The sequence below is a fragment of the Ochotona princeps genome, chromosome 17 (assembly GCF_030435755.1).
Source record: "Ochotona princeps isolate mOchPri1 chromosome 17, mOchPri1.hap1, whole genome shotgun sequence".
Lineage (NCBI taxonomy): Eukaryota > Metazoa > Chordata > Mammalia > Lagomorpha > Ochotonidae > Ochotona > Ochotona princeps.
Window position 1 is genome coordinate 37,568,500 of NC_080848.1, and position 25,579 is coordinate 37,594,078.

General features: G+C 55.5%; 2 protein-coding genes across 6 annotated transcripts in view; one reads left to right on the forward strand and one right to left on the reverse strand.

Annotated features, from left to right (window-relative positions):
* The window catches only part of ABR (ABR activator of RhoGEF and GTPase), a 176,369-nt gene extending 159,158 nt beyond the window's left edge, over positions 1-17,211 (forward strand). For 2 of the 5 annotated variants that reach the window (XM_004593942.2, XM_004593943.2), the window contains 7 exons: positions 10,643-10,702; positions 10,860-10,969; positions 11,523-11,662; positions 12,628-12,762; positions 13,538-13,643; positions 15,718-15,865; positions 16,313-17,206. In XM_004593942.2, the coding sequence (XP_004593999.2) occupies positions 10,643-10,702; positions 10,860-10,969; positions 11,523-11,662; positions 12,628-12,762; positions 13,538-13,643; positions 15,718-15,865; positions 16,313-16,402 (789 nt within the window). In that variant the 3' untranslated portion in view covers positions 16,403-17,206. Of the gene's footprint in view, positions 1-10,642; positions 10,703-10,856; positions 10,970-11,522; positions 11,663-12,627; positions 12,763-13,537; positions 13,644-15,717; positions 15,866-16,312 lie in introns of all 5 variants that reach the window. The other 3 variants (XM_058676101.1, XM_058676102.1, XM_004593944.2) reach the window with 3 other exon arrangements.
* Positions 17,212-20,048: 2,837 nt separating this feature from the next.
* TIMM22 (translocase of inner mitochondrial membrane 22) lies at positions 20,049-25,137 on the reverse strand. Its single transcript, XM_004593945.2, has 4 exons — positions 24,693-25,137; positions 22,950-23,146; positions 21,665-21,737; positions 20,049-20,539 (listed from the first exon to the last, which is right to left on the reverse strand). Exons 1-4 carry the CDS (start codon positions 24,928-24,930, stop codon positions 20,463-20,465), a joined length of 585 nt encoding a protein of 194 aa, XP_004594002.1. The 5' UTR covers positions 24,931-25,137; the 3' UTR covers positions 20,049-20,462.
* Positions 25,138-25,579: the final 442 nt, after the last annotated feature.

The window sequence follows — 25,579 nt, forward strand, 5'->3', positions numbered from 1 at the left end:
TTTATGGGGGGCGCTGTGAGGTGTTGTTCAAAGTAAGACCCAACCCTGACTGAGCAGCTTTACTGGCTGCTCACACTTTGGGCTCTTTTTTTTTTTTTTTTTTTAAAGATTTATTTACTTTTATTGGAAAGGCAGATTCACAGAGAGAAGGAGAGACAGAAAGATTTTTCCTTCTGCTGGTTCACTCCCCAAGTAGCTGCAATGCCTGATGCACTGATCTGAAGCCAGGAGCCTCTTCTAGGTCTCACATGCAGGTGCAGGGTCCCAAGGCTTTGGGCTGTCCTTAACTGCTTTCCCAGGCCACAAGCAGGGAGCTGGATGGGAAATGGAACACCCGGGATATGAACTAGCACCCATATGGGATCCTGGCATGTACTAGGCGAGGGCTTTATCCACTAGGCTACTGTGCCAGCCCACACTTTGGGTTCTTAACAGGTGCACTGCAGCTTCCTTTCTCCAGCGACATCATGCCAGGGACAGAAAGAGCATTAGTATTGTGACAGCTCCCTGGGCCTGGTGCCTGCCGAATGAGCTGTGGCTGAGGGCCTTTCAGGCTTTGGTCTTCCAGGGTGGGCCCTGGAAAGGTAGGAATTGGCCAGGGGAAGTAGGAAGGGCACCAGGATCCCCACACGCTGCTTCAGCTGAGAAAGTGTGGACTTCACTTTGGGGCTGAGAGCTGGCTCTGTCTGTCTCGGATGGTGACCCCAGCCAGGGCAGGTTCCTCTGATGGGCACAGCCAGAGTGGCAATATACATAGCACCCTTTCCAGGCAGGGACCTGCCCAAATGCCTTGTCCATGTCCACCCAGGAAGGCCTTCTCTGTGGAACAGCCAGCAGAGGAAGGGTACCAAGAGATAAAAGACTTCCTTTTTGGAATCCTGGGTTGGCTTGTTGAACTCGGCTGTGTAACCTTAGGTTAATCTCTTCACCTCTCTGGTTCTCTGGCATCGGCACAGTGAAGGAACTACAGTGAAGGAACAGAATGATCTGGAATCCAGTTCATGTGATGAACTTGGCCAAATCTCAAGATTCCTGTTCCTAAGCCTGAAACCCTTAGAAGGCTGGGAGACTTGGGGGCAGAGGTCAGCAGGGTGCCACCAGGCCACAGCCAGCCATTTGCTAAGGAGAGGCAGGAACATGGGATTGCTTGGCCCCACACTGAAGGACCCTTGGTGGCACAGCTGGACGAGGCTGAAGCTAGGTGCTGGGTACCTGCCCCAGCCCCTACTCCAGCCATCTCCTGCTGCCTCCCAGGGTGCACAGGGATGGAGCTGGGACTCAAACCCAGGCTGAGGAGATCATTTCAAACCCAGATGGCAGTGATGAGAATTCAGCTGTAAAAGCTGCACCTGGAGACAAGGTGCAGGGGGCAAAGCACTGGAGGCTTGAGCAGGTGTGCGTGTGGTGGACAGAGGCTGTGTGGAGACCCAAGGAGCTGACGCTGCATGAGGGGCGGCAGCCAGATTGTGGGGGATCTGTGTGTGTGTTGGGAATCACGGGGTGTCTGGGTCATTCTGAGTGCCAAATGCCAGTGTTTTTAGCCCTGGAGGTAAGCTAGAAGATGGCCTGGGGTTGAGGTGCTGTTATTACCTACCCATTTCACAGATGAGGAAGTTGAGGCTCAGGGATCAAGATAAGGTTGCATGAGTAGTGAAGGAGCAAGGATTCTTTTTATTTCTTTTTTTTTATTGATTACATTGCATTATGTGACACAGTTTTATAGGCACTGGGATCCCCCCACCCCTCCCCACCCCCCACTCCCTCCCCATGGTGGATTCCTCCACCTTGTTGCATTACCACAGTTCAAGTTCAGTTGAGATTCTTTCATTGCAAGCATCTACCAAGCATAAAGTCCAGCATCTTATTGTCCAGATAAGTTCACCGGTTTCTTGGGGAGACCATCTCTGGTCTGAAGGTAGAGCTGGTGGAGTATCATCCCAATCAATTAAAAGCCCCAACATTACATCAGTAACCATTTATAATGTTATGGAATTAGTTGACATGGTATTGAGTAACCAATATATTAAAAGAGGAAAAAAAAAAAGAACGCAAGTTTTGAACCACATCCTGTGACTTCTACATTGGCATATCAATTATTAGTTTATATACAACCGGGTTCTATACACCTTAAAATGGCTATAGATTACTATTCAGCTGTCTCATGTCTATTTTAATTTTAATATTTAGCAGTTCATAGCGTTGAAGCATGATTTTGCTGAAACTGGTTGTGTTTCGTGCAGTCTAACTCTGTAACTCTAACAAGACATATGTCAACAGTTTAGGGTGAACAGTTTTAGGAGGGATGTGCAGAGAAATCTTCAATACCCCAGTGAGGAGTAAATAATCTTTGTGTCCCACCTAGTGAGTTATAAGTGCATCCCCGCTGACCGTTTCCTGTCTGTTTCTAAGCTTTCCTTGTTGTTCTCTATCTATTCTAGTTTTGGTTTGTTTGTTTGTTTGCTTGCTTGCTTGTTTGTTTGTTTTGAGGGGGTTCTGAAGCAATCCTGATGGTCATTACGAGAGAGAGTGGGGACCCAAAGTCGGAACCAGGCAAAGACCAGAGAAAGCTCCTCTCCCTAGTCCCGAAGGAAGTTTACTGTTCTGTTTCTGCGGACTGCTCAGTGCTCCTGGTTGTCGGTCCAATGACCTCGGATCCTGCAAGGCAGGATTTGGGCTTCTTCCATCCCATGTGGTAGATCCAAATGGGGGTGGATGACCTCAGAGTTCTTGGCCTCCGAAGGCACTCCATTTCCCCGTGGTCTCCTTGGCAGTTGGGATGTAGTCCTCGGTGCTCGTACTGCAAGTCCTTGGTGAGGATCTGGGAGTCTTCAGGGTTGGGATACAAGCCTCCTCCTGTCCACCCGGAGCAAGGAGTCTTATCTTTAATGCCATCTGTGCCACCTGTCTCACATACCTCCAGGGAGGGGACTCTGAGTCACCCCCACCCTGTCCTTGTGGTCACCCCTTTGTTGTCCACATGTTCACGTGACCAGTTTGGGTCTGGGACCCTAAGCCCTGAGCAGGAGGCTTCCCTGTGCCACCAGGCTTGTGTGTGGTCCCCAGCCCCTATGCAGTGCACTGCCGCGGACTACTGGTCAGCTGCTGTTGATGGTGCAGTGGTGCTCAGGGAGCATGAGACCTGACATGGACAGGTGACCTGGCAAAGAGTCCGCCCAGAGCCAGCACAGGCTGTAGGCCTGCTGTGGTGGCCCTCACTTGGCTGCAGGCTCTGTGCGCAGAAAGTGTTCCTGGCCTGGGCAGGGCACAGGAAGATGGTTTTCTTTGGAGAGGGAGGGGCACACCTTCCCAGAGTGCTACAAGGACGGCTCTAGGCCCCACGTGGTCTCCAAGCCCTGCCAGTTGGAACTGCTGGTTCAACGGCAGCTGCTCTGACACTTCTCAAGCAGGACCTCGGGAAGCTCTGGCTTCAGCTGTGACCCCCCCCCAAGATGACCCCCTCCCTTGGGGGACAGGGCAGCTGCCTGGCTGTTCCTGTGCAGCCTTGCCCTGGGGTGAGCCCTCCCAGCTTCCAGGGGCAGGGGAGGACATGTGGGTGGGCAGCTCGGAGGGCTGCAGGGCTCTGGGGCTCTGGGAGAGGGACACCTGGCCTTAGATGCCTGCAGAGGTAGCCCACACTTCAGTTCTTCCCCAAGACTGGTGTGGCTGTGGGGCAGCATGGGCGGGATCCCTGGAGAAGGCAGCTCAGGGGAAGGCAGGCGGCCATGGGTGGCCATGGGTGGCCAACGAGACACTCACAGTCACCTGGCTTCAATAAGAACCCATTCCAAGCCACTAAGCCCCTTCTGTGTGTGGGCCTCAGGGGACAGGGAGCCTGCTGTACAGGATGAGCGACTGATTCACACAGAGCTGGCTAGGTCTCGAGTGGGAAGGGGGGGCACCGACAAGATGAGGTCACCATCTACTGAGCTCGGCCCTGGCCTCCCATGACCTGGCTGCTGAGTGGGAAGCCAGAACACAGGCCCTGCCAGCGTCTTCCTCCCACCCGCCTGCCTCTCAGTCCCTCCGAGTAAGCAGCCACGTGGACAGATCCTTTGGGCCCTCCCCTGGGAGGGGAGCCCAACTCTTGGCAGCTCCCAGTGCCCATGTTGCCAGCCTGGCTGGGGCTCTCGAGCCTGTGGTCTGTCCCAGTGACAGGCTGGCCCTGGTGTCCAAGGGGACCCAGCCCTGAGTGCCTGGCCACAGTGTCCCTGGTCTGGGGACTACTGTCAGACATGCCCTCTCCCTGGTTTGGGGCCCAGTCTCTGGGATCCCATGCAGCCCTCAGTTCTCAGTATCTGCCCCAGCCACAGCTTCGAGCAAAGTCCACCAGCTACCTGGGAAAGGCCAGGAAGCCAGGTTTCCATCTCAGAGGGCCAGGAGGATAGGCAAGAGAGCTCCTGGGTGCCCTGGTCCCCTGCTTTGGAAACCTCGGAGAGGGGCTCTAAGGCAGGAGGAGGGGTTGTCCTGAGGGTGTCCAGCCCTGGGTGAGCACTGGGTTCCCGTGTCATGTCGCAGCCTTGTTCCCAGAAGGTCACTCTGTGCCCTGGGCCACTGCGACCTGCCCTGGTTGGTTCCAACTGCTGGGCCACAGCCCCAGACCCCTCTCCCCCACCCATGTAAGGGCTCGTGGGCAGGGAGCGAGCTGTGGCCCAGCCGCCAGAAGGACCTGGCTTCCCATGAGCCTCTGACACTCATAAGGAGCAGGAGCAGGAGACCCTGGGGGTGAGAGTGACTGTGAGCAGCCAAGGGGCTTGGGGCTGGGAGGGAGGGCTCAGCCCTCCCCAGAGAGCCCTGGTGACCAGGACCCTCCAGTGCACACAGAGCATCCCCCAATCCCTGCCCTGGGTGCCTCAGGTCCTCTCATCCCCTTGAGCGGCCATGCGCCCCCTCCTGACCTGACCATGAAGCCACCTTTAGCTACACCAGGATTCCAGCAGAGGCCTGGGCTTTGCTGCAGGGGGACCTGCTGGTACTCTAGATGCTAACCATTTCCTTTAGGTGGGGTCTGACTGAATGTAAGGCAGGAAGAAGATGGCTGAGCTGCATTCATTCGGTCACCATGCAGGCCCAGCCATCTCAAGCTTTCTGTGAGGTCTTTTGTGGCTCATTTTTGTCTTCTGGCTGAACCCCACTACAGGTACAGCGACTGTGTTGTAGGGGTGGAAGGTGCACCAATGGGTCTCCCAGTCTGACCCAAGCCCCACTTGTCTCCCTTCTGCAGGTGCACTGCTTTCCCTCCAGGGCCCGTGGAAGGTACCTGTGTGCTGGGACCCAAGGGTGAACCATCAGGTGCTCCCACCCACTTGACGTGCCAGGGGCTGGCCCCTCCATCCCAAGCACTAATCTAATCAGGAAATAGCAGCGTCCACATTTCCCAGGGGTTATAAATAGTCACAGCACTTCAGGCAGAATCATTTCTCTGGAAAATGTGCCATGGTCCGCTCCACTCCCCGCCCCTTCTCTGTATTTAAGTGGCAGCCCGAAATAGACTTGGTTTTTTAGAGGCTGCTGGCCTCCTGGGAGATGGAGTGTCATCATCAGGGCCAGGCTTGGGCAACTCTCCCCCAGCAGGGACCAGGGGCACACCTGCAGCAAGGCCTAAGGACAAGGCGGTGGGAGGGATGTGTGGCCACAGGCAGAAGTGATGCCTGAACTGTGGAGCATGGGAACCAGGGGGCTAGGGAGCAGATGGGAAGACAGAGGAGCTGAAGAGGCAGGTGGTCTGGGGTCAGCCTGGAAGCTGCCTGTAGGAAGCGGGGCCCGTAGTGTCACAAGTTGCTTTCCCTGTCCAGGTGCTCTTGGGAAATCTAGGGATGCTGCTGGGCAGCTGGAAGCAGAGTGAGGAGGGCAGAAACATAAGGACTGCGCCAATGGTGGTCTGCCCTGGGACAGGCTGTGCCGCCATTGTTCCTGAGAATTGCGGGTACCAGCCTAGGTGCTCCACGTGTCACAGATGGTGTCAGCAGAGGGAAAGTGGCCAGGATCCCCTGTGGCACCTGCTGGGTGCAGAACAAAGGCCAGGTCCAGGGTCCAGCTGCCTGATGGGGCCAAGAACCACCAGGGGCAGTCCTGAGGAAAGTAGTGAGAGTAGAGAAATTTCGGGAAAGTGAGGCCAAAGTCAGTGAGACCTTTGGCTGCAGCCCTGTTAAACAGAGGGCCTGGGCCACTGCCAGGCCATGGCTGCCTCGACTTGCTTTAAAAGTCGTGGGGGAGGGAGAGTGGGAGTTGGGGGGGAATCACAGCCTGTACAAAATTGTACCACATAATTTAAAATTCAAAATAAAAACATTAAAAAAAAAAAAAAGGAAGTCGTGGGGGCAGTGGCTGTCCCCAAGCCTGCCCAGTTCTCTGCACACATTCTCCATCTCCTTTTTTCGGTTTCATCCCTCCTTGGCAGGGAACTGGTGACAGCTGAGAGAGCCTTCAGAGCCTTAAGAGTCATGCAGTGCCTGTTTCTGGGCTCTCCACCAGACCACAGAGGACCTTGTTGTCAGACTAGAGTTTATTAATGATAATTCGTGGTCATAGGTTTAATTGCAACTCAAGGTACCTATGGAAAAGTGACGGCAGAGGAATGGGGCACTTGGTTTAGCAGGTTAGCTGCCTAGAGGCCAGCACTGGAATACAGCAGACTAGACCACCGCCCACATCACTGGCATTCCCTGTCCAGGTGTTGCTTCCCATCCACCTCCCTGCTGATGTGCCAGGAAGGTGGTGGTTCAAGGTTCAGGGCCTTGAGCCCCTACCGCTGTTAGGGGATAGTGTCCCAGGCTCTCGTTTTCAACATGGCCTGGCCCCAGCTATTGCAGTCATTTGGGGGAGTAAACCAATGGGTGGAAGATCTCCTTCCCTTTGTCCTTCTCTCTAGTCCTGTCACTATTCTTTGAAGTAACATTGTCATCACAAAACTCTTTCCAGTTCTGTCTACTTATTTATATAAATAGAAGATTTCATCATTTGTCTCTTAAGGAACAGAATGGTACCTTATTTCAATCTAGCAAAAAATAATACTCATGAGAACCCGTGAACTAGAGCAGCAGCTATGTGGCTCCCGTCTCTTTGGGAGGGATGGTTCAGCCGGGGTTCTTACGCCACATCACGTCGATTCAACTCTGCAGGGTTTCACTCTGTTGCCTGATTGTGCGCTGCAAATGACGCTCACTACCAATCCAGAATAGAATTGAATATTCAGAGCCTTGTAAGCTCACAAAACCTCTCCATTTCAAATGCATTTGTGCAGAAGCAAACTATAAGGTGGGCCGAGAGTGATGACCTAGTAGCTAAAGTCTTCACCTTGCATCCGCCAGGAACCTATATAAGCACAGTTCATGTTCCAGTTGCCCCACTTCCCATCCAGCTCCCTGCTTGTGGCCTGGGAAAGCAAAGATGGCCTAAAGTCTTGGGACCCTGCACCCACATGGGAGACCTGCAGGAAGCTCCTGGCTCCTGGCTTCGATTTGGCTCAGCACCGACCATTGCAGCCACTTGGGGAATGAACCAGCAGACAGAAGATCTTCCTCTCTGTCTCTCCTCTCTGAATCTGCCTTTCCAATAAAAATAAACATATATGTGTGTGTGTGTGTGTGTATGTTTAATCCTTTTTTTTTCTTCTTTTAATTATTTATTATTTTTACTTCATTAATTACATTGTATTATGTGACACAGTTACATAGGTACTTGGATTCTCCCCACCCCTCCCCAAAGTGTATGTTTAATCTTTTAAAATATCAAAATGGGCAAGTGTTGTGCAGGGGCTTAAGCCGTAGCATCCCATATTAGCTGCGCCACTTTTTTTTTTTTAAGATTTTTTTTTGGGGGGGCCCAGCGGCGTGGCCTAGCGGCTAAAGTCCTCACCTTGAAAGCCCCGGGATCCCATATGGCAGTAGAGGACGCCCCAAGGCTTTGGGACACTGCACCTGCGTGGGAGACCCGGAAGAGGTTCCAGGTTCCCGGCTTCGGATCAGCGTGCATCGGCCCGTTGTGGCTCACTTGGGGAGTGAATCATCGGACGGAGGATCTTCCTCTCTGTCTCTCCTCCTCTGTGTACATCTGGCTGTAATAGAATGAATAAATCTTAAAAAAAAAAAAGATTTATTTTTTTTTATTACAAAGTCAGATATACAAAGAGGAGGAGAGACGGAGAGGAAGATATTCCGTCCAATGATTCAGTCCCCAAGTGACCATAACGGCTGATGCTGCGCTGATCTGAAGCCAGGAGCCAGGAGCTTCCTGCAGGTCTCCCATGTGGGTGCAGGGTCCCAAGACTTTAGGCCATCTTTGCTTTCCCAGGCCACAAGCAGGGAGATGGATGGGAGTTGGGGCTGCTGGGATTAGAACCGGCGCCCATATGGGATCCCGGCATGTTCAAGGTAAGGACTTTAGCTGCTAGGCCACACCACCGGGCCCAATTGCTCTACTTATGAAGCTAGTAAGTCCAATGCGCCTGAGAAGCACTGAGGGGAGGATGGCGCAAACACCTGGACCTCTGCTGCCCATGTGGGAGACTGGCCCTAGCTGGTGTGGGCATTTAGGGAATGAACCAGCAGATTTAAGATCTCTTTTTCTTTCCATTACTTTGCCTTTCAATTTAATAATATCTCTTAAAAAGTAAAATAATTGACATAGTGGGTCAAGCTACTGCCTCTGACACTGGCATCCCATATAAGGGCTGGTTTGAATCCTGGCTGCTTCAGGCTCCTGGCTTTGGCCTGGCCTATTGCAGCCATCTGGGGAGTGAACCAGCAGATGGAAGCTCGCTCTGTCTCTTCCCCCTCTGCAACTTTTTCAAATAATTAAATCTTTTAAAATAAATTATGCAGGGCCCAGCACAGTGGCCTAGCGTCTCAAGTCCTTTCCTTGAACGCGCCAGGATCCCATATGGGTGCCAGTTCTAATCCCGGCAGTCCCGCTTCCCATCCAGCTCCCTGTTTGTGGCCTGGGAGAGCGTTTGAGGACAGCCCAAACCCTTGGGACCCTGCACCCATGTGGGAGACCAGGAGGAAGTTCGGCACTGCACTGGCCATTGCAGTTACTTGGGGAGTGAATCATCAGACGGAAGATCTTCCTTTCTGTCTCTCTTCCTCTTGACTCTGCAATTTTAAAAAATTAAAATAAATTATGCAGGAGCCAGCCCAGCAGGCTAATCTTCTACCTGCAAGTGCCAGCATCCCATATAGGTTCCTGTTCATGTCCCAAATGCTCCACATCCAATCCAACTCTCCACTTATGGCCTGGGAAAACAATAGAAGATGACTCAAAGTCTTAGGAGTCTGCACTTGGATGAGAGACCTGGAAGAGGTTCCTGGCTCCCCATCAGCTCAGTTCCAGCCATTGCAGCCGTTTGGGGAATGAACCAGTGGATAGAAGATCTTTCTGTGTCTCCCATTCTCTCCATAAATCTTCCTTTTTTTAAAAAAAAAAGATTTATTTAATTTTATTGGAAAGTCAAATATACACAGAGGAGCAGAGACAGAGAGGAAGATCTTCCATCTGCTGATCCACTTCCCAAGTGGCTGCAACGGCCTGAGCTGATCAGAAGCCAGGAGCCTCTTCCAGGTCTCCCACTCAAGTGCAGGGTCCCGTGGCTTTGGGCCATCCTCAACTGCTTTCCCAGGTCACAAGTTGGAAGCTGGATGGGAAGCGGAACCACAGGGATTAGAACTGGCACCCATCTGGGATCCCAACACATGCCAGGCGAGGACTTTAACTGCTAGGCCACAGCATAGGGCCCAAATCTTCCTTTTCAATGAAAGTGAATAAAATCTTTTAAAATATGCAAATAGAAACCAGGATGCATTTCTTGAGAAGTGAGCATGGTTGCTGCCGGGAGAAAAGGGCTTGCTCATGACTTTCTGATGGCTGCAGGGTGGGTATCAGCAGGGCCGCGGTGTCTGGATTCCACGAATACATTTAAAAGAACAGTGTGATGGTTTATGTTAAGATGTCAATGTTTACATTATTCTGGAAATGATATTGTTTGCAACTTTTTAGAACTCATGGTATAAATGGTGAGATGTTGACTTAAGAATGTGCTGGGGATTGCATAGTTTTTCAGAATTATTTTGCGGGTGCGGGTAGCAGTGTGAAGGCCCCTGAGTTGGAGAAGCCAGCCCGTGTAGGGGTGCCCCTCCACTTCCCTGAGTGGGGCTGCAGCCCAGGCCTAGGGGCGGCACACCCATACAGGGGTTGCTGATGTTGGAGTCCAGTCATGGGCTCATCACCACACTCCTGCGAGGTGAGAGCTGCTCCCAGCTGCTGGGTACTGATGAAGAGAATGGACCGAAGCCTACCAGGGATCCCGCTGCTGGAGATGGCTGAGCTGGGCTCCAGATCCCCTGTGGGTAGGTGGGACCCCTTCCTGATGGCACCTGTTTGGGTGATTGAGCAGTCACGTGCCTTTAGTAAGCCTCTGTGTCTGCATCCAGGAAGTAGGGTGAATTGCACACACCTGCTAGTGGGACAGTAAGGACTCATTGAGGAATAGAGCAGAAGCACCTGGCGGGGACCCCACATCCCTCATAGAATCATAGTTCCTTCCCTGGCGGGAGCAGGACCCACCAGAAGACACAGGCATCAGGCCAGCCCCTGACAGTGTCGGCAGAGCCCTGGCCCTCATTCATCCATTTTCCGTCTGTCTCCACAGTTGGACCCACAAACTGTTGAAACCAAGAACTGGCACACGGACGTGATTGAGATGAACGGGGTAAGAGTGGGAGCCCCAGCTCTAGCCACTTCCCGCAGGTGCTGGGCCATTGTCCCTGTCTCACCCACACCCTAGGGTGGTCCTGGGGATGACAGGGAACCCTGTGATGGGGCCCTGAGGGAAAGTGTGCCTGCCTCACTTCCCCCCACCCAAGCAGATCAAAGTGGAATTCTCCATGAAGTTCACCAGCCGGGACATGAGCCTGAAGAGGACCCCATCTAAGAAGCAGACCGGCGTCTTCGGGGTGAAGATCAGTGTGGTGACTAAGTAGGTCCCTCCCCGGTGTCCCTACTGCTCAGGGATCATCACAGCACAGGGTCTTGTATGGCCCACAGAGGGGATGGGTGCTTCCTGGCACATGCACTGCCGTAGCAGCCCATGCTGACGTAGGCATATAGACATGTGGAGGTTTCACGTTGAAATCTCATGCTGGGTGCTTCGTGCAGTAGAGGGTGAGACATGGCACCTTCAAGCCAACAGTGGTTGGGCTGCCAAATGCGGGGCCAGGTCCTGCATTCCATGGCTCAGGGGTGCCCGCAATATCTGCGCATCATGGATTACCCACGTGGCCTTGAACCTGACGTCTTGCTCCAGCATTCTGGGTTTGGCTCCCAGGACCTTCTCTGCCTGTGTCCCTCACTGTCCCTCACTGGTAGGCCAGCCCTGGGCAGCTGGGTAACAGTGAGGGAGACGTTTCCTGGGTCCCTCGCTCCCGATCCCAAAGGCTAGTGAACCCCCCCACCAAAGCTGGGTGGTGCTACAGAGTTGAGGTTCCCAGGGCTTCCTTCCAGCCACCCTCATGCCCAACCCTTCTCCCCAGGCGGGAGCGCTCCAAGGTACCCTACATCGTGCGGCAGTGCGTGGAGGAGGTGGAGAAACGGGGCATTGAGGAGGTGGGCATCTACCGGATATCTGGGGTGGCCACGGACATCCAGGCGCTGAAAGCTGTCTTCGATGCTAGTAAGTCCAGGAGCAGCACCCCACTGGGGGGCTTCAGGGGTGGGGAGTGGTCACACAGGGGCTGTCAGCAAGCCAGGCTGGAGCCCACTGGAAATGAGGTCCTCTCCATACGCAGGCCTCCACTTCCCTCTGCAGAGGAGTGGAGGACAGTGGCCTGGGGTCAGCTGGGTCAGAGTTTCCTTTTGTACATTTCCTTCCCTTCTGGCTCTCCTCCATAAGGAAATTGAATGAGATAAGATGCCAAGTCACCTGCCTGGGTTTCCCTCGTTAACAAAAGGTGAATTGGCCCCAAAGGCTGTGCTGCTGGCCATCGTGTCCATGCTTGGGTGCCTGCTGGACTCCAGGGAGACAGGTGGCCCCACGCCCACATTGACTGGCTAGGGCTCCCAAAGTTCTGCCCTGTCCCAAGTATGCCCTGGGCCAGCTCTGCCTGCAGCATCTCCAGAAACTCTCCAGAGGCGGGGCCTGGCTGCCTGGATTCTCCCTCCCACCATCCTACTGGCTCTAGCTGTAGTGACAGCAGCATGGGCAGAGTCAAGAGATTTGAACTGGCCCAGAGGGAGTGGTCCTGTGGGGAGGGGAGACACAGCAGGGAAGCCTGGGGCAGGACCCAGATGTGCTAGCATGGGGCTGCTATGTGTCCCTGAGGCTCTATGGGAAGGTGACGTTTTAGCTGTGAGACACGTGTGGTGCCTTCCTGGGAGGGCCTGGTCCAAGGGGAGACCCTCTGTGGCTCCAGTGTTGTACCTCCTTGCACCTCCCTGGCAACCTCAGGCCTCAGAGCCCAGGCTGCTCCCCCACCCTCTGCCAACAGAGCTGAGCCACAGACACCAGTGGGCACTTCCCAGCTTTCTCCCGCTGTTCTTGAGAGACAGGCAGGTGGTATGGGAGATGGAACAGAGCTGGAGGCTGGGCTAACAGAGGCTCATATAGCCCTTCCCAACTGCCTCCACAACCCCCCGCAGATAACAAGGACATCCTGCTGATGCTGAGTGACATGGACATCAACGCCATCGCCGGCACCCTCAAGCTCTACTTCCGGGAGCTGCCCGAGCCCCTCCTCACAGACCGGCTTTACCCGGCCTTCATGGAGGGCATTGGTGAGGACTCCAGGGCCCGCAGGGCAGTGCCAGGCTGAACAGGCCCCAGGGCCCACAACACACAAGAGAAGGCAGCCATACATCCGTTGCTCATCTGTCTTCCCCAGTGCATGGGGGCGGGGTGGGGGCTCTCCCACCTGTGTCCCTGTTGAACAGTCCTGTGTGCTGCCCCCATGAACTTGGACCTGCTTGGGAAGTCTGGCAACCAGGGAAGCACTCAGAGAATGGTGCCCCAGAGCCAAGGAGGAGGCCGGGTCAGGCCCGGAGTCTTCCCGTGCCTGTGTTGAGTCCTGCACAAGAACCCCTCCCCTCTGTCCTGGGCCTGCTTAATAAGACTCCTGCTTCCTGCTGCCTGGGCAGAGCAGGCCCTCAGCCTGCTGTCCAGCCACAGAAGGGGCTTTGCCCTCCCACCCCACAGGGAAGCTCCTCTCCCAGGAGCTGCTTCCCACCACACCATGCAGCAACAGCAGAGGCAGCTGAGAGCATACGTCCTGCCATTGGCAGTGCTGGGAAGCATCGCTCTCCACTGAGCCAGGCAGAGCAGGCTGGGCAGTGCCCATCATCATTGACCCTGTGCAGTGATGGAGAGGCAGGGGTCTGCTTCCCATTCCCCTCCCTTCTGGCCCAGTTACTACTTGTATTGAGGCCTGACTTCCCTTCCCCTCCACCTCCCCCACAAGCAAACCAAGCTCTTCCCCCAGGGCCACAAGGCCTCCCGCCCAGGGCTCCCAGACCTGGGAGCTGAGCCCAGCCCTCAACCCTTTACTCCCCACAGCCCTGTCAGACCCTGCTGCCAAGGAAAACTGTATGATGCACCTGCTCCGCTCCCTGCCCGACCCCAACCTCATCACCTTCCTTTTCCTGCTGGAACACTTGAAAAGGTAATGGGGTAGTGGGAGTGAGGATGGGTTGCACCTAGGACAGTCTCAGGCAGGGAGCACTTGTCCCACATGAGCCCCTGCCTCCACCCACCTCTTGTCCTCGGTGCCAGCCCCTGCCAAGCCTTTCCATGGCAACGGGGGCTCGGCCTTTCCACTTCCTGCACTGGCTTTCTTCCATCTTACGAGCCAACTGGGCTCTGAAATGACCCAGAGGCTTGGTCCCTGAATGCTTAGAGTCCAGGACTGCTGGCAACTCTGAACGCCCCGACTGGCTTCGAGAGGCTAGCTGTGAGCGGAAGCACTGTCTCATACAAGTACACAGAGACATGAACACTGGATGGCCTGTGTTTGTCATTGTGGGTCACAGTCATAGAGTGTGCTGCTCCCTGAACTTGGCCCTCATCCCATTTTATAAATAGGGAAACTGAGGCCCCAGCCCAGCAAGGACTTGCCTGGGTTGGAAGAAGCGCTATCCTTAGAACCCCCCTTTCCCAAATCCTCATCTAAGGGCCTTGCCAACCTTTTCCCCTGCCCTTGCTGAAGTTTGCTGAACTATGGTTCAGAGCACCCATGGCCACAAAAGCAGTCACTGAGGCCCAGGCCTGTTGCGGGTGTGGGTGGGAGGTCACAGCATGCCCCCTCAGTCTGCTGTCGCCCAGGTGCTCCTCGAGCCAGCACCCCTCTGCTCTGTTGCAGCACCAGAGAGGCCCGGATGGACCCACCGGGAGCGCTGTCTTGTTTTTTCCTTTATGAGACATTTTCTCCTCTGGTTTGGCCAGGACCTAAGCCCCAAGCAATCTTCAAATAGTTTGGCAGGAGCAACGGGGAGGGCGCACAGAGGAAGAGTGGGAAGGGAAACCTATTAGGTTTTCCACCCGGGGTACTGGGCACAGCCTGTTCCCACATCCGCCCTCCCGCCCGCTGGGTGTGTGATGTGCATTTGCTATGGTGAGGGATATATGTGCATGTTGTACATATGTGTGTTTGTGTTGTGGGAGTGTGTGTGCCATTGTGGTTGTTGGGTCAGGTGTGCATTTGTTTACTATGTCAGTTGCGTGTGCATGTGTGTGGAATGTGTTGTGGGGGGTGGGGGGGTAAGTGTGGCATGTTTGCTGTGTTGAAGGCTGTGTCGGGTGTGTGTTTGTGTAGTGTGTTTACTGTGTTGAATATGCTATGGGTATGCATGTTTGCTGGGTCTGGTGTGTCTGTGTGGTGTGTTTGTGTGGCGTGTTTGCTGGGTTCAGTGCATTTGTGTGGCGTGTTTGCTGGGTCCAGAGTTTGCATGCGTGTGTGGTGCGGGCATGCACAGATGGGCTGCCCTGCCCGCCAGCACTGCAGTGTTTGTGTTTCCAGGGCAGTCAGTGGGTGGGGCTTGGCTCCTGCTCAAGGGCAGACCATGCCAAGGAGGGCGGAAGGGCTGCTGGGGAAGGCGGAGCTCAACCCCAACATGGTTGTTCAGGACCGGAAGCCTCCCTCGTGTGTCTGGTGACCCCGGGCCTGCTTGGAGAGCAGCCACAGGTAGCCACAGCTGCTGTCACTCAGGGGAAAGAGCTACAGAGCTTCCAGCCTGTTACACGGGAGAAGCAGAGGATGATGGGAAGGGAGGCTCTCTGGGGTCCTTCTGGCAGAGTGGGCTCAGGGCTCCATGGTGGGTGGCGGCTGCTGGGCTCCTGGGCCTGGCATGACTGATGGGCCAACAGCAGAGTGCTCAAAGCATGGGCTCCAGCATTAACTGCCTGGCTCCCAGTGTCAGCCCTTCTACTTGCTAGCGGCATGATGGGGTGAATCACTTAACCCCTGCATACTTCTTGGTGTTTCCATCTGTCCTGCCGAGGACTGTGGGAGCACGAGCTGCTAATAGGGACACTTCTTCGACACACGAGGTGGTGGGAGTTCTCTGTGGGCCGTCTGGTCCAGCCCTGGCCGTTTCAGCCACCTGGAAAGCAAACCATAGATGCAAAGCTCTCTGTCTTTCCCTGTCTGTTTTTCTGCCTTTCAAATCCGTAAAATCCTGAAAGGGAAGCTGTCCTGCTGGGACCCTGCTCGCCCTTCTCATCCCTCCTCCTCTCCTCAGGGTTGCCGAGAAGGAGCCCATCAACAAAATGTCCCTTCACAACCTGGCTACTGTGTTTGGCCCCACGTTACTGAGACCCTCGGAAGTGGAGAGCAAAACACACCTCACATCGGCCGCAGACATCTGGTCCCACGACGTCATGGCCCAGGTAGTGACAGCACTGCCCTGGCCCAGGGCATGGGGACGCTGCAGCTCAGAAGCCCACCCCTACCCCTAACCCCTCCCAGGCGGTGGTGGCCTGGGGCACTCACGGGGAGGTAGGCAAGATACCCTCAGCCTTGGTCTTTCCTGACCAGTCTCAGTGTGTGTCCTGGGTGTAGGCTGCCTCTTGGCAAAGCCTGTCTCCACAAGAAAGCCAGGCGTGTAGAGAGCTATCGGGACCCTGTCCTTGTATGTTGGGGATGGCTTGCCTGAGGTCCCTGCTAGACCTAGAGCGGGCCCCAGGCCATGGCCACCTGGAATGCAGCCAGGGATGTGGCCCTGTGGCGCCCTCTGCTGCTGCAGATGGGCGAGCACATCTGGGCTTCCCAGGATGGGTAGGTCAGGTGAGGAAGCCCTGCCTCAGTGTCCCCCACGTCCCACCATCTCCCTACAGGTCCAGGTCCTCCTCTACTACTTGCAGCACCCCCCAATCTCCTTCGCCGAGTTGAAGCGGAACACACTGTACTTCTCCACCGATGTGTAGCCTGAGGCAGGGCGGCCGGGGCGAGGGGGCCCTACACAAACTTGAAAGACTACAGTAGGAATCTCCCACGCCTGGACTTCTGGCTCCAGGGGATGCCGTCTCCCAGGACCCGGACCCCATGTGTCCTTTGTGCCACCTTGTACAAAGCCAGCTGCCCAGCCCCTGCCGCCCTCCATCCCTCTAGTCGTGTCTAACGCTCCGTGCTGTTTGGGATTGTTTGATGTGTATCTGTCATGCAGAAAAGGTAGTGACCAACCAGTGTGGGCACAGACAGCCTGCTATGTTCTTTCATTTCCTGCAGCACTTTCCATCTTCCTGAGTCTGGCACAGGGGCTGTGACTTTGCACGGTGTAGCTGCCGCCAGCTCCTCCCTCCACCCTCTCCCAAGCCCAGCTGGGTCAGCATGCATGCACAGACTCCGTCTCTGCTCCATCACCTTGAAGCATCTGAAGAGGTCCCTGGCGGCAGTGGCCATCGCCTGAGGCTGCCATGGGCTGTCCCCAAGCCTCTCCCTGCCCCGTGCAAGCACACCTGCTTTGCCTTGCTGCCTGTGCAAATGTTAGACAAGGAGACAAACTCACACGGAACCCCCAGCTTAGCGCAGGGCTGGGGAGCGGACTTGAGGAATTCTCCATTTGCAGGGTTTGTCTTTTCTGTCTCAGCCTGCCGGTAAGGAGACATCTTTGACTGTTTCTTCTGCTTTTCAGTTCCTTTCCCCCTCGGTGTTCGGTTTCCCTTGAGTGTAGACTCAGACTGAGTGACTTGCTATGCAGAGGAATCGGGGGCGGGGGGGAGCAGCTGAGGACAGACGGGCCAGGGAGGTGCGGGGCAGAGTAAGGCCATGCGGCACTGGGGTCCCAAGTGTGGGGGACGAGCTGTCATGGAGCCAGGCTTCCCAGAGGGTGCCCAATGTGGCCGAAGGAGGTGTTTACACACAGGCAGGCTTTTCCCGGGAGGCCAGCAGGTACCCTGTGTATCTCGTGGTACTTTTGCCTTAGATCTTACACTTAGATCTCCTTAGCCAAGCACTGCCAGGTGTGCTGCAGGCTTGGGCTCTGCCCCGGCTTTTCCATGCAGCCCTGAGGGGTTACTCTGGGAAGCTCTGGAGGTTGAGGGAGGAGAGGGAGTCCCAGGCATTGCCCCTCTTGGGCCAGGGAGCTACCAGGGAGCTTCACTCTGGTGCCCTAACTCCAAGGTTGTGGGGAGACCAGCAGGTTCCATTCCCAGCTTGGAACCCATTGCTCAATACTGGAATGGGGGGCACCCCCAAAGTGCAGCTTCCCATGCAGAAGTCTGGGCCAACTCAGCCTCAGCCCGGCTGCCTCTTGTGTGCGGCTCAGAGCAAGTGTCACAGGCTCTCCTTGCGAAGTCAGAGAGGGGCTCCCTGGCCCTGCAGCTGCAGCGCCGGCTCCAAGCAAGGCAGCGTTCATCCTGATCCTGCCTGTACCCGCCAGCTTCGGTGCAACGGTACCCACCTTGTGTTGCCTGTTCTGTGTGCATCAGAGTAAGAGGTGTTCAAAGGAGGAAACGCTGACCACCCAGTGGCCAGGGAGCTCGACCAGCAGCCCTGCTTGTGACAGGTGGCAAAGGAGTAAAAATGCCATGGGGACCATGCCTGGCCAGGCCCACCATCTCTGCTGGATGCCAGGGTGTTGGTGTGAGGCGGGGAAGGCTCTGGCTCACTTCTGACAGCAATCAGAGTACCTCCCACCTCCCCAAGGCGAGGCATGTTGGTTCCCCAGCATCAGGTAACGATGCAAGATGAGAAGGAAGCTCCTGTTTATAAAGTTTGCCCCCAGAGGGGGAGGGTCGGACACCCGACCTGAACGAAGCTGCACCAAGGAAGTCCCGGGGGGCTCTCCCAAGGCAGGGCCCATGCAGGGCGACAGGGATCCTGGGTACACTGGCCTCGCCGGGCACTGGCCCAGTTTTTGTCAATGGAGGTAGGATGGGACCCTTCATTAATATTTGAGTTTAATAAGTTGGTAAGGATATATTTTTTTTTGTCTATGTTCTGTTTCAACTTATGTAGATTATAAATTGATGTAAACCATGTGAAAGGAAAATGTTAATAAAAAAAAAATGCAAAGCCCCAACATTTGCACAAAACTCAGCCCTTTGGTGTGGGTGTTTGTGTTTTAAGCAGTCCAGGGAAGACCACCAATCTAAATATTTAACTCTGCCGGCTGCAGCCAGATGTGTTTGCAGGAACCTGTTTACCTAAGCTGCTCCCGCGGAGGCACCCCTTGGCCTGGGGGATGGGGCGACCTCCGGGTACCCCCTCTTCATCTGCTGCCACACTGCTTGCCTCAAGGGCCAGTGTCCCACCAGGCAAGACTGCTGGAAGCTGAAGTCCACCCGAGGGTTGGCCCTTTTTCTGGAAACTTCTTTCCATTTTGCTTGCCAGCCGCTTGTCTTTGGGGCAACCGGGTCCCCCCAAGGCTCACCCTTGCTCTGGGAGACAGGTGGGGTTAACAAGGGCTCCCAGCAGCCGGAGCCACTGGACGCTGTGTTTATTCTGGAGATGGTGAACAGATGTCTCCCAGGATTGCTGTTTGGTTTATGAGCTCACACTGGCTCCCTGGCCATCTCGAACAGGAAGCTGTTCATCTGCTGACTGAATAGTCGATGGGGCCAACGCGTGGCTTACTGGGTCCACGGCCACAGACAGCTCAGGATTTATCACACCCAAGGCAGCTGGGAGGGTGGTAGAGGCTCCAAGGCAGCCCAGCCCAGGACCATGCGAGGAGCCGGGTCGTAGGGCCTGACTGCCCTCGCCTCAGATGCTTCCAAGCGTGATGCGACTGGTCCCATAGGGCAGCACACACAAGTCTGTTGTCGGAGCTCTGCGGAATGTCCCACATGCTGCTAAGCCCAGGACAGGCATGAGCTAGAACTCAACACGTGCCATGGGCATCCGGCACTGGCTACACCCACAGGAAGGTGTCACACTCCCATACAGATATACGCTGGAATGCGGCATCTGAATTCTGACTGAGAGTGGGCGGCTACAAGGCACAACAGGAGAAGAGAAAGGGCAGCAAAGCACAGTGCAGCAGAAATGAAGGCGACACATGGTCCAACAGCAGCCAGAATGACACATTCCCGCCTCAAGCTAAGCTGACCACCCTAAGAGGCAGAGCCCACCTGCAGCGACTCCCCCTCTCCACCAAAGCACTGGGAGGAGCAGCCCAGATGGTGAAGCCCAAGTCTGAAAGGCTGGCTAGCTCTCCTGCCTGTGACACACAGGGTGAGCTGCTGCCGTCAGAGGAAAAACGTGTGATCAAGTCAAAAGCGGCCAAAAAACCCCATAGGACAGGGAGTGGGACAGAGGCCCCCAGCGTCAGTCCAGAGCTGCTGCGACTGCCACTAGGACCACCGCGGCAGGCCCTGCCCATGTGTGTCCCTGAGCTGGGCCTAATCCCATGGTCACAACAGGCCTGCCCAGGAGGCTTTCTTGAGAGAGGCCCGGGAGGTTGGGTATGGAATTCCTGTGCACCCTAAAAAGCAGATGAGCTGGCCCTGGCAACAGGACAGTCCTGCCAAGGACGGCCTGGCACTGCCGCACCTCAGGAGAATCCTGTCCAGTGTCCAGGATAGTGCAGTTTGGGGATAGTGCAGTTTGAAAATAAACCAGCCTTTCAAATTGTAACATAAATATCTATGTTTTAAGAAAGCCAACATAACAACATTAACTGGCTGCCGTGCCCTGCCCAGGCTCGAACCGTAGGCTGTGGGGCACTTGGAAACAGCAGGGCTTCCTGGGTGTGCATTAGTGAGTGGCCACCTGTGTGCCCACAGCCCAGAGGGCCTGCAGGGGCCAGGGCAGAGCCAGTATGGAGCTCGGATCCCACGAGTCCCCACCATCCCTGGTCTGCTGGAGTCCAGGAGAGGCCGAGGGCGGAGCTGTTTCCACAGCTGGGGCCAACAGCAGTGTAGCAGCTCTCACGAGGCCAATGCCACAAGCGCCCACAGACGTCTCTGGCTGGCAGTGGTGACCCGAGCAGTGAAGCACAGCTCTGATCCGGGGCCTGGGCAATCTTCTCAAGGGCAGCGACTCTCACCGCAGGTAGTAATCGATTGCAGCTGAGAAAGCGGCAAAACCTCCACAGCCGATGGCGCCTGCCTTCAAGCCGGCTGCAGAGTAAACACAAACAGCGTTTCCAGGTGACGGAGGCGACGACTCGGGAGCACACCAGCTCTCCTGTCCACGGCTCTGGCCGCTCAGAGGAGCAGTGCCCACAGCCTGAGCCTGTGTGTTTTAACTGAGTGTTCATGTAGCTCCTCTCATGATGAAGAATTAGTGTTTCCAGTCATGGGGAAACAGCTCTCCGAGGCAGGAAATGGGTTACAAGAACAGCCCTTACAAGCAAGTGGAAGCATGCGGCCCCTGCCCCGTGTGTTTATGAAATAAATTCCTGGGGAGGTGATCAAAGTGGGCCGGGGGAGGCGGGCAGGGAGCCAAGGCAAAGTCACTTGGAGAGTCACAGATGGCTGCTGCCTAGCAAAGTGACAGCAGAGCACGCCGCCTCACGGGGAGGGGATTTTGCTCTGGGTGGGCTGGAGCAGGGGAAGTAGAGACTGGCCCCGGGGACAGATCTGGTCCTGGGGAAGCGGGGTCCCCGAGGCCCCACCCACAGGACCGAGCGACAGGGTCTGGCTCGTCTCTTTCTTGTTTACAGCTGATTTGGTCATGTCTCCAGACTATCTGTACTCCGTTCTCAAGGAGTAGAAATTTGAGAATCCTTAACTACACAAAGACATTACTGTTAGATTTATCTACAAAACTAAAACGGACAACAAAATGGACCTGTCAGGAAAAACATCCAGACACCTGAAGTGCCCAGAGCTGACAATGCAGGGCCTGCCCAAGTGCAGAGGGGTCTCCTGGGGTGAGGGTGGCCAGCTCTGCTTCCAGATGACTCTGAGACCAACACGCTCCAAGGACTGCAACCATGAGCAGGCCTCCCACACGCCCAACACACAGTGCTTCTCCCCAGGAGACTCCTGGCTACACAGGAGACACCAACGGTCACCCCCAAAAGGGGTGGCACCACAGCCAGTGGGCAGAGGTAGCAGTGCCACACAGTGCCCAGCTCCGGAAAGGGGCATGCTGGTGCCAGGCAGTGTGGTGCTGCCAACTTCACTCCTCAGACAGAGATGCTGTCGGTGTCCCTGGCATACTGCCACGTTTGGAAATGGTGACACCAGTGTGCTGTCCCAGGCCACCCAGGACAGCTCCTCCAAGAGCTGCTCACTGACCTCTGAAGCCAATGGCTCCCCCGGTGATGCAGCCACTAATGACGCTGTTCTTCCAGTCCGATTTTCCTCGGTACTAGGGGCAGAAAAGTGCTGGTTAGAGCCAAGGACACGGGGAGGACAGAAGATGACGCAGGGTGCCCGCTCAATCCCACCCCAAACAAAACTTCATCTTCCCAGAAAGCAGGTCCCAAAAGTTGAATGTGCTCCTAAGTGCTTCCTGCAGGTGGCACCAGAGTGCTGGGAGGGTGACCACTGCTGGAGAGGGAATCTGTTTATTCACTGGTTTTCTGTTTAAGTCTCATGTTTGGGATCACACCTTCTCAGCCTGTAAAAAGTAGGAGCCAGTCAGCAGCCCACATGGGAACTGGCTGAACCTGCAGCTACTTCATTTTCAATCCTGCTCCCTGCTAATGGCCTGGGAAACAAAGCGGAAGATGGCTCAAGAATTTGAGCCCCTACAGCTCATTTGGGAGACCCAGAGGAAGTTCCTGTATCCTGGCCATGGCCTGGTCTAGCACTGGCCATTGCAGCCACTTGGGTTCCAGTGAGTGGAAGTTTTGTGTCTAACTTTGATTTTCAAGTAAATAAACAAATCTTTATTTAAAAAAAAATTTTTTTTAAAGTAGAGTAGTGCAAGGCCTATTACCTAAACACACAAAAGCTTCCATCAGTTAGGGTGGACGTTGTGGTGTAGCCACTCAGGCCGTCACACTGGAACCCCAACCAGAGTTCCTGGGATCACGTCCTGCATCTGCTCCCAACCCAGCTTTCTCCTAATGTCCCTGGGAAGCAGCAAACAATGGCTTGTATGACGGAGTTCCTGCCACCCACACGGAGGAGCCAGATAGATGGTCCCTCACTCACTGCTCTCAGCCTGGCCTCGCCCTGGCTCTTGCCAGTACAATGGAAGGTGAGTCAGTGGATGGCAGATCTCTCTGCCTTTCAAAATAAATGTTTTTATTCAAGTTCGTGTGAGGGACCATTTCATGGAAGTTCAAGCCACACAGTACCTGACATTTCTCATCTGCTTTCTTTTGAAACAATTACAGTTCCGGCTGACTCAAAGCCCTATAACAGCTGGCGTTAGGCCAGGCCAAAACCCGGAGCCTGGCACTCGATCCTGGCACTCTCCTGCGGGACAGGGACCAACCACCTGGGCCAGTACCTGCTGCCTCCCAGGGGCTGAAGGCAGGAGCAGGGCTGGGTTCTCACTGGAGCTCCCCACCGTGGGACATGGCCATCCCACCCTGTGTGCTGAGCCCGACGCAGCGTAAAAGATACCTACAGATTCTACCAAACACTCCGTGCACGAGAACATGGCTCCCACGATGGCAAAGTTCTTCGCGTAGGACACTCCTCGCTGCCCCATGTCTTTCAGAACCTCCTTGGCTGTTGGTGTACGGTAAGGATCCTTGGGGTCGAAGCCCACATTGGTGTCGATGCCAGCGGTGAACACGCCAAACGCACCTCCCAAGACGAATCCTGCAAACACGGAGACCACCTCCAGAGCCCTGGACACTTGGTGCATGTCTACCATGAGGTGGGTGACATAGTCCAGTCAGGCCCAACACGAGCGACCACTAGTCCATGCCTGCTCCAGGAAGCCTCCCTTGGATTCAACCTTCCTATCCAAATTTGTGTCTCCCTTTTCATAGTCTACCCTGAGGCATATTCATTATTCTTTTAAATGGTAACAATGCCCATTTTTAAAAATCAGGTCTAGCCTGAAACACCAGCATCCCATATGGGCGCCAGTTCAAGTCCCCGCTACTCCACTTTCCATCCAGCTCCCTGCTTGTAGCCTGGGAAGGCTGCGGCAGGGGCTCCAGTACATGGGCCTCTGCCATGCCAGTGTTCCAGGCTTCCAGCTCCTGGCTCAGTAGTAGCAGCCCTTTGGGGAGTGAACTGGCAGATGGAAGACCTCTCTCCCTCTTTCTCTGTAACTGCCTGGATGACCATCTTTTTTTAAGATCTTTTTGTTTTTATTGGAAAGTCAGATATATAGAGAGGAGGAGAGACAGAGAGGAAGATCTTCCGTCCGATGATTCACTCCCCAAGTGACTGCCAACGGCCAATGCCGCGCTGATCCGAAGCCAGCAGCCAGGAACTTCCTCCAGCTCTCCCATGCGGGTGCAGGGTCCCAAAGCTTTGGGCCATCCTCGACTGCCTTCCCAGGCCACAAGCAGGGAGCTGAATGGGAAGTGGAGCCATCGGGATTAGAACCGGCACCCATATGGGATCCCAGGGCGTTCAAGGTGAGGACTTTAGCTGCTAGGCCATCACACCGAGGCCCTGGATGAGCATCTTAAGGCAAGCTCAAATCCTCCACAGCCCCGGGCAAACGCCTGTTCCTTCCTATCGAGCTGCACCTACTGGATCCAACAGTTCCAGTGTCACCTCTTCTGTGCCCTTCCCCAGCCCAAGTCAAAGATCTCCTTTTTCTCCACAGGTATTCACTTCTTAAAGGTCTTAACTCCATGAGACTTAACACTCATGTACAGACGAGACCCACCAATCCTGCACGCGAGGCACTGGCCATCGTCCAGCCTCACAACGTTAAAGGACAGACATCACACCCGGGGCCGAGTAGTACCGCAGTCCGGTCCCTCCAGGAGTCCTGCCTCTCCACAAGCTTCCTCCCAAGCTTCCTGTCTCAGCAACACGTTGTTGAATTAAAACTTCAACAGGATAAAGAAGGAAACCACCCATTCAATGGCCCCATTGGCACAGTCCTGACCTTGTCTCTCCTGCTTCCCACGGGGGCAGGGCATGCGGTCCCCGGGGTGGTGGGGTGTGGGCAGGGTGGCGGCTGCCCAGCCCTCACCTCCCAATCCTCAGTCTCCCACCCTTGGGCGCCCAGCCCTCAGTCTCCCAACCCTCACCTCCTAACCCTCCGTCCCCCAGCCCTCACCTCCTAACCCTCCGTCCCCCAGCCCTCACCTCCTAACCCTCCGTCCCCCAGCCCTCGGGCCCCCAGCCCTCAGTCTCCCAGCCCTCACCTCCTAACCCTCCGTCCCCCAGCTCTCACCTCCCAGGCAGGCCAGCGCCGCCTTGAAGGCGCAGCTTTCCATCGCCCTCTCCATCATCTTCTGCTCTTCACTCTTGACCGGGCTCGGGATCCCGCCCAGGCTCCCGGGCTCCAGGAGCCGGGGCTGCCGTTTGTCACCCACCAGATACTGCAGAAGGAGGCTGTACTGCAGCGGGGCCTCGCCGGGCGCCGCAGCCTCTGGGGCCGGCTGTCCGGCACGGGGACCGGCGGCCGCCATGACCGGAGCGGCCCCGGAACCCGGAGCGGATTCCACGGGCTTCGCGCAGGGCCCCGAGGGGCGAGCAGCTGTGCCGCACCGGCAGATTCGTCACGGAAGCGAACGTCGCGCTGTGAGAACCTGCCCAGAGAGCGATCCTGTTTCCCAAGAATCCGGCTTGTGAGGTATTCCCGGTGGCAGACAAGCAAGATTCCGCTTCTTCACCACAAAGTTTCCTTTTTTTTTTTTTTTTTTTTTTTTGTGGGGGGGGATGGGGGGCAGGGACCGGGTGGTGAACTACAGCGTGGTGTGCTCCGGGATTTGTAGTTCTAAGTAGAACATCAACTACATTTCCCAGGAAGCCTTGCGCGTGCTCCGTCCCCTGCGCTTTGGGATGCGGGACTGGCGGGAGAGGAGCTGCAGAGCGACTAGGGGCCGGCAGGGGGCGCCTGCGCACTACCGCTGCCCTTCCCGCTTCCGATGTGAAGCGTGCCCTAAGGGGTGTGTCCGCTAATGGAGACTTTGAGGAGCCAGAAACGAGCCATGAAAGAGTGGTGCTGGCTCTGAAGTGGAGATGGGTCCACGGAGAGGGCCCGCCAGGCCTCGCGCCTAGCCAGGTTCCTCTTGGACTGAACCAATGTAAGTGTTTTTTCTGGCTTACAGACTGCAC

Coding starts and splice junctions, on each gene's coding strand:
- TIMM22 (XM_004593945.2), bottom strand. CDS start 24,930: ATGGCGGCCGCCGGTCCCCGTGCCGGACAGCCGGCCCCAGAGGCTGCG. Junction 23,147..24,692: donor GGCGCTGGCCTGCCTGGGAG/GTGAGAGCTGGG, acceptor CCGTGTTTGCAG/GATTCGTCTTGGGAGGTGCG. Junction 20,540..21,664: donor GGGAGCCATTGGCTTCAGAG/GTCAGTGAGCAG, acceptor TTTACTCTGCAG/CCGGCTTGAAGGCAGGCGCC.